At 41.2% G+C, this 11,652-nt stretch overlaps 1 protein-coding gene across 2 annotated transcripts; it reads right to left on the minus strand.

The window, feature by feature from the left end:
• Positions 1-2,497: 2,497 nt before the first annotated feature.
• Positions 2,498-11,462, minus strand: xkr5b (XK related 5b). 2 transcript variants are annotated; one of them, XM_034224265.1, is made up of 13 exons: positions 11,212-11,462; positions 9,947-10,036; positions 9,527-9,632; positions 9,167-9,333; positions 8,196-8,329; positions 8,004-8,082; positions 7,573-7,742; positions 7,293-7,404; positions 7,008-7,178; positions 6,715-6,899; positions 6,471-6,533; positions 5,488-5,668; positions 2,498-5,278 (listed from the first exon to the last, which is right to left on the minus strand). In XM_034224265.1, the coding sequence occupies exons 1-13, from the start codon at positions 11,318-11,320 to the stop codon at positions 4,602-4,604; spliced, it is 2,244 nt and encodes a 747-aa protein (XP_034080156.1). In that variant the 5' UTR covers positions 11,321-11,462; the 3' UTR covers positions 2,498-4,601. The 2 variants fall into 2 exon arrangements, with proteins under 2 accessions (XP_034080156.1, XP_034080154.1); XM_034224263.1 differs by having other exon boundaries at positions 6,471-6,554.
• Between the last annotated feature and the right edge of the window lie 190 nt (positions 11,463-11,652).

An 11,652-nucleotide genomic window follows, 5' to 3' on the forward strand; every position in this document is an offset into this window, starting at 1 on the left:
TGATCATACACACCAGGTACACAGAGCAAAGCATATTGGTATTATATAAAGCAATACACACTTTATTAACAAGCGACTGAGTGTCTACAAGGCAAAGCGCTGAGTCAGGACGATCAAGCCAAGGCATCGCTGCACTCTGAAGCGTGTGCGTAGATTCTTTTTTTTAGTGCACTAAGATACATTTCATTAGCTAGCTTATTCCTCTTGTGAACGCATACATTCTAGCATGTGTGTTAACTATTATGAAGTGTGTGTGTGTGTGTATGAAGTTACAGCGAGTGCTTTCTTTCTCTAAAGAAACCGATATAATTCTTTGGATGAAGGAGTAACATGCAGTGACTCTTTTGTCAATCAGCAGGTATATGGATAACAGTTTTTCACAGTTTCAGGATGTTCTTCTCTGTACATTGTTCCATAAACCACAAATTATATTCCCAAAATGTTTCATTACCAAACTGCTCATTGTCAGATATAGAGCTTACGTTATAGTTATTATGTGTTAAGAAATTAAAAATAATACAGCATAGGTAAATAAAAACGGAAGACAAATATACATGGGAGACTTATATTGTTCGGCTTTCACATATTAAAATTAATAATATTCATAACGTTACATAATACTAGCATCGACCAAGCTTGACATTCATAGCAGCACATTACCCAGGATGTTCCCTTTCTGCAATAGTTCTATTAAAGACCACTGCCCCTTACAATGTTCTCTGTTTCTTTCTTTATCAAAATGTTCAACCAAAGTTTTCAGTAAGAAATTGCATTTTCTCATAAACAAATGAATCTGTTTGTCACTTGTGAATTCAGTTTTACTAAGATAGGAGGTTCAACTAAAAGATAGGACAAACCTATTGGTGAGTAAAGTGGGCTTTAGAAGAGAATATGAGATACATTTAGAGTTATATATAGTGGGGGAAAAAAGTATTTAGTCAGCTACCAATTGTGCAAGTTCTCCCACTTAAAAAGATGAGAGAGGCCTGTAATTCTCATCCTAGGTACACTTCAACTATGAGAGACAGAATGAGAAAAAAAAATCCACAAAATCACATTGTCTGATTTAAAAAAAATGTATTTGCAAATTATGGTGGAAAATAAGTATTTGGTCAATAACAAAAGTTAATCTCAATACTTTGTTATATACCCTTTGTTGGCAATGACAGAGGTCAAACGTTTTCTGTAAGTCTTCACAAGGTTTTCACACACTGTTGCTGGTATTTTGGCCCATTCCTCCATGCAGATCTCCTCTAGAGCAGTGATGTTTTGGGGCTGTCGCTGCACAGACTTTCAACTCCCTCCAAAGATTTTCTATGGGGTTGAGATCTGGAGACTGGCTAGGCCACTCCAGGACCTTGAAATGCTTCTTACGAAGCCACTTCTTCGTTGCCCGGGCGGTGTGTTTGGGATCATTGTCATGCTGAAAGACCCAGCCACGTTTCATCTTCAATGCCCTTGCTGATGGAAAGAGGTTGTCACTCAAAATCTCACGATACACGGCCCCATTAATTCTTTCCTTTACACGGATCAGTCGTCCTGGTCCCTTTGCAGAAAAACAGCCCCAAAGCATGATGTTTCCACCACCATGTTTCACAGTAGGTATGGTGTTCTTTGGATGCAACTCAGCATTCTTTCTCCTCCAAACACGTCTAGTTGAGTTTTTACCAAAAAGTTCTATTTTGGTTTCATCTGACCATATGACATTCTCCCAATCCTCTTCTGGATCATCTAAATGCTCTCTAGCAAACTTCAGACGGGCCTGAACATGTACTGGATTAAGCAGGGGGACACGTCTGGCACTGCAGGATTTGAGTCCCTGGCGGCGTAGTGTGTTACTGATGGTAGCCTTTGTTATTTTGGTCCCAGCTCTCTGCAGGTCATTGACTAGGTCCCCCCGTGTGGTTCTGGGATTTTTGCTCACCGTGTGATCATTTTGACCCCACGGGGTGAGATCTTGCGTGGAGCCCCAGATCGAGGGAGATTATCAGTGGTCTTGTATGTCTTCCATTTTCTAATAATTGCTCCCACAGTTGATTTCTTCACACCAAGCTGCTTACCTATTGCAGATTCAGTCTTCCCAGCCTGGTGCAGGTCTACAATTTTGTTTCTGGTGTCCTTTGACAGCTCTTTGGTCTTGGCCATAGTGGAGTTTGGAGTGTGACTGTTTGAGGTTGTGGACAGGTGTCTTTTATACTAATAACGAGTTCAAACAGGTGCCATTAATACAGTTAACGAGTGGAGGACAGAGGAGGCTCTTAAAGAAGAAGTTACAGGTCTGTGAGAGCCATAAATCTTGTTTGTTTGTAGGTGACCAAATACTTATTTTACCGAGGAATTGACCAATTAATTCATTAAAAATCCTACAATGTGATTTCCTGGATTCTTTCCCCCCATTCTGTCTCTCATAGTTGAAGTGTACCTAGGATGAACATTACAGGCCTCTCTCATCTTTTTAAGTGGGAGAACTTGCACAATTGGTGGCTGACTAAATACTTTTTTGCCCCACTGTACATATTATATTTAAACTTTGTTAAAATAGGGTTCTCCTCTGTATTGTGTACATTTGAGTAAATTATTTCTTGTTCAGCAACATTTTAAAAGTTGCACTTTTCAAAATAATTCTGAATGCTATGAGAAGAATCACTGAGTAAAATGTAATACCAAACAAAATATTTGTTTGTAAAATAGATATCATAAAACAAGCCATCATTAACTTAAAAAGAAATGATACGGATACAAAGAAAGGCATGTAATAAAATGGGATCTGATATCCCTTCAATATTTTATATTCTACTACAATTTCTCTTTTACATATTCTCAATCAATCAATCAACAACTTTATTAATCCCGCAAGGGGCAATTGGTTATGAGCAGCAGCTTATGTCATGTACACAGGCAGGAACATACAAGAAGAAAACAAAAACACACAGATACACCCGGGAGCACAGATGTGAATAATTATAATTTACACTATAAATAGTTCAAAGCATCACAATAATAAATAAATAAATAAATAATCAAGTTAAAAGCCTTAATGTTCTAATGTTATAAAGTGTAGTCTACACACATCATGATACTGTAGCTGCACCCTTCTGCTGTAAAGTGCCAGCTGAAATGTTTGCAATTAAAATTAGCAAAGAAAAAATCGAGCATTTATTGGATGTTTACATCAGTGAATAGATGATTAACTGTTTAACAGATTGCAATAAGAGTTTGTGTCACTACTGTGTGTTATGTACTGTATTGTATTTTACTGTACTGTACTGTACTGTAGTGTAGTGTACTGTAGTGGACACAGGAAATAACTCGTGGCATGAATGAGTGGCTTCCTGAATACTGGACGGGATGTTCAACATCATCGTAAAAGCTTTAGGTTTGCAGTATTTTGATATTTCATTGCAGATTATTAGTTTGATTATATCAGAATAAAAAAAGAAAGATTCATTTGCGAGAAGAGTTAGAAGAGATTCAGCATGTTGGTGTTTGTAAACTATTTTAAAGTACCTGGTTAATTCAAAAAGTCTCTGACTTTATCATGTTATTTGATTTCCTCACAGCTCATAATTTAATATGCTCGTAATGTTTATGATAAGTAAAACAAAAAAGCAAATCTCAGCTGTCTACTCTGCCTGCGGTTTGTTATGGTTATTTTCCCCAAAAATCGGAAGGGTTTATAATCTAAATGAAAGCATGCCCCACATTCATTAGCACCTTTGAATCTGTGTGTTCTCTTGATGAGTAACGAGATTCAATCTTCTGTTAATAATGATCTGTAGTGCGTACCATCTTTTTGTATTAATGGTTTTATAGGACTGAATATTTAGAATGGCTTGTGATTGCCTCGGCAGGAACCAGACGACCATGTGCCTCGCCTCATACATTTAAATTCACCAGATGCTTCCCCTTTAGCCTTTTCACAGTAGCTTGCAAAGAGTTTCCTACATCACCCTCCTTCCTGCAGGCACACCAACCATCTAGCAGTAATGTGCAGCAACACGGTCCTAATGCATCGCTTCCCTTTTTAAAGACCGTTATACACACAGCAAAGCCAGAGGTACTATTATTGAGAATTTAGATAATTTCCTGTGGTTGGCAAGTGTGATACCAATGCACGCTTATTTTCTATTATGTAACCCTTGTATCCTGTAAGTCCCCCTGTGTTAGCTTGAATTATTGAAGAAATGCTTCTGCACTTTCATACCTTTTCATGCCTTTTCATTTCAAACTTCCCTATAAACTCTTCGGACTGGCATGGCCAAGAAGCGTTCCTGGACTAAAATTAAGGTTTAGCAAAATTGCATGTGTTAGGGAAGTAATACGTTTCTGACTTGATAAACGAGACTTTAATTGTATTGGATGTTTTGATACAGTTTTGCTGTTGTTAAACGCAACCCCTGTTAACTTAAATTAAGGGTTTTGACTCTTCAAGAATTGAGGCATACGAATAATTGTTATACAAATGTTAATTTTGGGGGTTGAAGTATTCCTTGAACTCCCCCTAGATAGATAGCCAAGATGCATGAATTTATGTATATCATAACTGCTTAACAAAAAAAAGACATCACTGCCCACATCCTCCCCTTCACCCCCCATCCTCCTTACACCAACCTCTCTCTGCTGTCCACCACCTGCACCATCTGTTTGCGAGCGTGGGCGAGGACCGGAGTGAGGGGAACGACTTGAGCACCGGGTGTGGTCGCAACAGGAGTCAAAGCACCAGGAGTGGAAGCTACAGGTGTGGCAGTACCAGGGGTTGAAGCAGCGGGTGTTGTAGTACCGGGAGTTGAAGCGGTAGGGGTCGATGTTCCAGGGGTCCCTCCTGGGGTCGGGCCCGGTGTTGTACCAGGAGTGGCAGGGGTGATAACCACAGAGGACGGACCTGGACTTTCAGCCCTGGCTCGAGCCTCCAGACGTGGTGTGGAAGGGATGAAACGAGCCTCCCTGATCCGGTAAGGACTCCTGTAAGTGGAGATGGGCGATAATTCAGAGCCCCAGCCAAGATAGCTCCCACTGGAGGGGGACTGAGCATCCGCGCTGAAGTACAGCGTGTGGCTGGACTCTCCGGGGAGCGATGGTTTTTTATCTGGGGAACTGATGATCATGAGAGAGGAGCGTCGCTCAGGTGACCAGACGGGAGTCTTGATGTCCAGCGAGGCTACGGAGGACGAGGCTTCGGTCAGGGACATGTTGCTGTCGATGTGACAGAAGCTGTCTGGTTGCAGCGGGGAGGAAAGTGAGGGCGAGGCGTAAGCAGCACTCAGAAAGTCATCATCACCTTAAAAAAATCAAGTTAAGATTAAGTGTGTTTAAAACAGTACCCATCTCATAAGGTCAAATCATGCTTGAGATAAAATGACTGCAAATTACATGTATCAATCATATCATTAAAAAAAATAAGACATACAGGACCAGAGAGATATACTCTAACTTTAGCAACAATTTAGTGAATTAACAGCCCTGCCACTCTTAAGTGTTAAAACCAACCTCTTTCTGATGGTGTAGCTCTGGACTCTTCTTCTGCAGACTCCTCCATGATGACCTCCTGGAAAGGGGCGATCTCTGGGAAATGTCTCAAATCCTGGATGGTTGTAGGTGGAGCTTTTCTAACTGGTCTGGCTATGACAGTTGAGAGAGCCGGCTTTGGAGGTGGGACGTCCGCTAGCACCTGAGGACGAGACAGAGAGCTGAGCCTCAGACTGCAGACACACTGAGAGACACTGTTTGCAAATGTGATGGCTGACCCCTTGATTGACACAGGTTCTAAAACGGTTTTATACGGTACACTGTGATTATTATAGCTGCACTGATATTTCATTAAAATTGGTGTAGTCTTTGTGTTGCTTTTAGCTTTTTAGCTTGTATGTGTCTGCATTACCAAATCCTACACATACAGTAGTGGCTTTGAGTATAAATCTACTATTATGTTAATTTATATTATCAGTTCAATTTATATTTCTTCCAAAATAATGACCAAATCAATCAATTACTCGCTATAACCTTACAATTGTATATTACATTACATGTATACTTGTTAGACGCTTTTATCCAAAGCCAATCCCCACAGGAGCAATTTGGTGTCTTGCCCAGGGACACAACGACATGCTGACTACAGTGGGGTTTGAACCTGTGCTCCCTTGATCCGAACACCAACGCACTAGTCCACTGCGCCACACACCTCCATATATATATATATATATATATATATATGCTTGCATTTAAACAGTCTCAAGCCGTTAGCAAAAATGCATCTGTTTTTGATGTAGTTATTAGCACACGACTAAATAAATGAGACTTGGATTATACTGAAAGAATTTTATAAAATATTTCTACGAGGTTATCATTATTTCGTTTGCTTATGTTTTACATGGCCACCATCTACATCAATTCATCAATAACTTTTCTTTACAAATTCAATGTAACACAGGTGAGTAATTGATAAAGAGGGATAAATGAAACCCAGATCTTGCCTGTGGAGCCGGGCTGACCTCAGGTGGAGCCGGTTGAGGGGCTGGTTGTGAGATCTGAGGAACCTGCGGCGGAATAAGTGGACCCTGACAAATCGCAGGACAAATTACAATGAGAAACCCTTTTTAAGTAGTATTAATATACATTGCACATTCACATGTCAGATAGGACAGATATATTTCCACTGAAACTGTTTTTATTGCCGTCTCACTACTTAATGTAATTGCTAAAAAAAACGCAACACACCCGATGATGTACATCAGGGGAGTGGATTTCTTCAGGCAGACCCATCAGTCCGGCCAATCCCCCCTCGCCATACGACGACCAGATCTTAGACACATCCCCCGTCTTCATGGCTAAGCGAATCAGCAGCCAGTGGTGATGTTTCCAGCCTTCCCATTGGATAGGGAGATCCATAAGGGTCCCGCCTCCTGATTAGATTAACAACCATAGGATATTCAATAGATACATAGATACATAGATACATAGATACATAGATACATAGATACATAGATACATAGATACATAGATAAACAGACCGGTCAGTGTTGTTGCATGGCGATGGAAAGTAGGCGTGACTTTCTCCTCCAATGATAGCGTAGATCCACGCTCAGCACAGGCTCCGCCTATTCCCCTGTGGCGAATACTCTGGAAAATCTCAAAGGACTTGGGATGGAGGAAACGATAATACATCACCAACGCTATGACTCCTGGTGAGAGGGGGGAACAGGTAAATAGTAGAAAACAGAGATGACTTGAAATGGAGGCGTGCAAGTGTGTGTAAAAACGTCTTAGTATTTTCATAGTGTAGCCGTGTGTCTCACCAATGAGGAAGCTACAGAACACTGCAGCTGGGATCCCCACAGTGTCCCAGGACACCATGGTAAACAGCCACGAGAAGGCCAGAAGAAGAAAAGCGTTCTCTATGAACATGGCCTGAAGAAGAATAAAAACAAAAACATGGGGGTGGTTAACTTTCATCACAAATGTTATGTGTTGTTTTGTTCTTAATTTTCTCGATGGCCCTGCCCAAAAGCTCCGACACACACGCATGAACTGACCACACACACACACACACACACACACACACACACACACACATACCAGGTAGAAGCCAGCCATGCGGTATCTGGATTGGCCGTACTTCACATTGAGGAAAAGGAAGATATGAACAGCTCCCAGAACAAGGTTGAAGAGTCTCCATCGATTACTTGAACGGATGATGTCAGTCTGCTGAGACACCATCCAAAAAGTTGCACCCAACCAATGCACACCTGAAACACACACACACACGCACACATAACCAATTACATTTTATAACTTTTAAATAAACACACTTATTGACACATCCTGAGAAGATGAGGTCAATCAAGATTCAACGTCTTTAAATACTTAAATTATTTGTTCACTCTTACTGAATAGCCATACAGAAAAAATAGATATTTCAGCTTTTGAGGGGAACTACAGCTTTAAACTCATGTTATTATCCAGAAAAAATATGAGTTTTGGGATGAAGCTTTGGCAATGAGACTTACCAATGACTCCCAGGATCCATTGTTTGAAGATACGTGTGAAGAGCATGAGGATCGCAAATCGAGATCCTAACATACTGATCTGCAGACAAAGAAAATATACCCGTTACACAAACAAAACCAAACATGTGCATATGCCAATCATACTTAGTGTGTATACTATTGTCTGGTGGACAGCTGTGTGAAGATGCCCACCCTCCACACAAGTCGACAGAGCATGGCAGCGGGGGTCATCTGTAGGTGTCCAGGTCTGATGAGTAAACAGGCCCGGGCGTAAAGGACCAAGGCCCAGGCAAGAGATAACAAACACACCACAAAACACACCGAGGCTGGAGGGGAGAGGGGAGAGGGAAGAGGAAGGAGGCAGAGAGGATAACAAATATGAATACTTTGATATAATGTGACACTACATCATGTTCAATTTAAACACTGGAAATAGATGGCAGAGAAATTGGTTGATTTTTAAAGTAACATTATTATACCTTAAAGGTACTACTTTACTGTGTAATATATACCTGGCTGCTAAATCCTAAGAACTGTTACAGGATTTGTATTTTGAAAAGTATTTTTTTTACTTTTATTTTTTTTATTATATTTTTTATTATATCATAATTTAGTACTTTTTTAAAATATATGTAGCATTAAGGTGTCTGTGGCTCTTTCCTGCTGTGACGATGCACATTTCCCCTCTGTGGGACTAATAAAGGTATTCTGATTCTGATTCTGACTACCTCAAAATAGTTTTGATGGTACTGTATACAGACTTATAATAGGCATAATGATACTTTTGTCACTCCCTTTCTGGGCCCGTCCTCACCTTATCATACTATCCTACTCGACATTTGTGTAAAATCTCATAATTAGCTTAAAAGTTATTTCCAAAAATGTGGTTTGCGCGGTCACAGTGACCTTAACTTTGACGACCAAAATAAATCAGTTTATCTTCCAAGTTAAATACACTTTTTTGAAATTTGAAGAACTTTCCTTAAGGCGTTGATGAGATATTACGTTCATAGATAGATTACCCGAAAACATAATAACTCTGGCTTTGACTGTCACTGGCGCAGACAAATATGAATCATTGATGCTCTAAACTTTGTTCTGATTATGTTATGCAGATCTACTGGGCCACCTGACTTGTACATTTCCTTTCAGGCTCTCATTACCTGGAGATTTGATTCCTATATCAGTGCAGATGAGGACATAGGTCTGCAGCAGCGTCTGAGGGAGGGTCACCACCAACGCCTCGAACAGACGCAAGGCGGACACGTCAGCCTGCTGCATGATCTCTCCATACAAATCATAGTCCTGCAGACACATGCACTCCCACAGCCTGTGGAGGCCAGATGTAGATAAAGAAGAAGATATATTAAAAAGACAAACAAACAGAGAGGAAGAGGAAATGCCTCCATATACTGTACATCGTTAAGTCATCAAACACAAACACACTTTCAGCATGTCAGATTTTTTCAGGAAAACTGTACAATTTTCTCTAGTTAGAACTGGTGTTATTGGGGTTTGCCCACCTTCTGAAGATACCCAGGTGCAGTATGTGTGTCCAGGTGAGAGACTTCCTGCGGATGCGTCCATCACACAGGTACCACAGATAACTGAGCCACTGAGGACCCCAACCTGGGAAACCGAATGAAACAAATATAAATATAACCTTTAACTATGTATGTATGTATGTATGTATGTATGTATGTATGTATGTATGTATGTATGTATGTATCTGTCTGTCTGTCTGTCTGTCTGTCTGTCTGTCTGTCTGTCTGTCTATCTATCTATCTATCTATCTATCTATCTATCTATCTATCATATTACATTTCTTGTTGGTCTCTGTAATTGAGGACCCCCTGTTCTCTTGTAAATATAGGAAGGATATGCTGTTGTTGTTGTTGTTGTTGTTGTTGTTGATTATGTTGTTGTGGCTATTGTTACCTCACCTGGCAGCAGGAACAGTGCAGTGAAGCCGGAAAGATGGGCATAGCAGTAGTTGTGACCCACCCACAGATAGTACACAAAGCAATAGATCACTGGGGAAAGAGGTGACACACACAAAGGCTTAAATCTATGGATAACTACAATACAAAATCCCAAAAGTACTCACATACATACACGTACAAAATACGGACTGAATCCCAAAGACATTTCAGATTAATAAGTATATCACATTGTGCATATTTGGAAAAAGCTTGCCTTCATACATAATTGCAAGCCGTTAAAACAGATCAGCTCTTTAAATCACATGCGTAATATCACTAATGTTCAGTAATAGGATAATAGCTCTCTTGTTATTGTACAATGTTCCGATACACTAAGAGCCAAGTGTGTATCAGTGATTTGTAAGATGCTGCTTATGTTGCAGTGCTGAAATAAGTGTCATCATCAGCGTGCCAGAACATAGAGAATGTTGTATTTTGTTTTCATATGACCTCCGTCCTGCATCCCATCTAATGTTTATTGACAACAATATGCTGGCTCCTCTACTCATTTACAGACCCCCCCCCCCCCACACACACACACACACACATCACCCTGAGCTCTGCAGCTCTGCCTCCACCCATGTAATCTGAAACGTTTTAGCTGCCAAACGGAAGGGCTGTCCGGGCACAGCAGGTCCCATCATGGGGTACGCCCATCCCCTCATCCATTCATGCACCTCAAAAAAAAGGGCGCTGAAATATGACAACATGGCTCCTGTGTTTTTCCCCTCAGGAATTCTGTTGAAGGAACTCTGGGAATCACTACCATGAGTCTGCAGTTTTGCTGCATACGGGATTTCATATTATGCAGTGTAAATAGGAAAGAGGCGCACTGGTGCTGACTGCAGACTCTGACTCTATAATTCATCACGGCTGAAGTGAACACACATGTCAAATTTTACACACCAAAGGACATCCAGAACCCTGTATCTTGTACAATATGAGAGCATCTGTCTTGCAGCCGCTGTAGCCCTCACACAATGACACTGTACATCCTTTCAGTGGCCAAAAAAAAGCACGCGGCCACATGCACGCGCACGCCTAAAAAAGTCAAATAACATACAACAAGGGCGCGCCTGGACACATGCCACCACATTATAATCAACATAAACAGTGATAGTTATATTGCACTCGGTGTTTTGTAATTACTGCGCAGGGCGTGTACGTGTGCGTGTGTGTGTGATGAGTGTGCGTGCGCGTGTGAGTGTGTCCCAGGTAAGACTCACGCGCCGTCCTCTCTGCAACGATGAGAAATGCGGTAAAGGCGAACACGCAAACTTGGCAGCACGGCATGCAGGCGCCCCCATGTCCCGGCGCGGAGGAGTAGTCTCTCATGGCGGATTGTGATTGTGGACCTGGACGGTCGGATCCACGGTGAGAAACACTTAGTGCGTTCCGCAGGGTGAGGATGTTCTGGTCCGCGGCGAGAGTCGATCCAGCTGCTGCAGCTCTGTCTGCTCCCGTCCCAACGTCACACCGTCCCGTTAAAGCGATAGCAGTGAGAGACTGAAGCAGACAGGCACCTGAGAGATGTTAGGAAACATGTTCAGCTTTGCTCATAGCCTACAAATTATTAATCGTGAATGTATATAGCCTACATTAGGTTTTAAATGTTTAGCTTTTTATATATTTAACAACATGTCCTTACATTAAGCTAATTTTCATCA

Source organism: Gymnodraco acuticeps, unplaced genomic scaffold, assembly GCF_902827175.1.
Source record: "Gymnodraco acuticeps unplaced genomic scaffold, fGymAcu1.1, whole genome shotgun sequence".
NCBI lineage: Eukaryota > Metazoa > Chordata > Actinopteri > Perciformes > Bathydraconidae > Gymnodraco > Gymnodraco acuticeps.

Coding starts and splice junctions, on each gene's coding strand:
- xkr5b (XM_034224263.1), bottom strand. CDS start 11,320: ATGAGAGACTACTCCTCCGCGCCGGGACATGGGGGCGCCTGCATGCCG. Junction 10,037..11,211: donor CGTTGCAGAGAGGACGGCGC/GTGAGTCTTACC, acceptor CTCTTTCCCCAG/TGATCTATTGCTTTGTGTAC. Junction 5,669..6,470: donor AGGTCAGCCCGGCTCCACAG/GCAAGATCTGGG, acceptor TCTCGTCCTCAG/GTGCTAGCGGACGTCCCACC.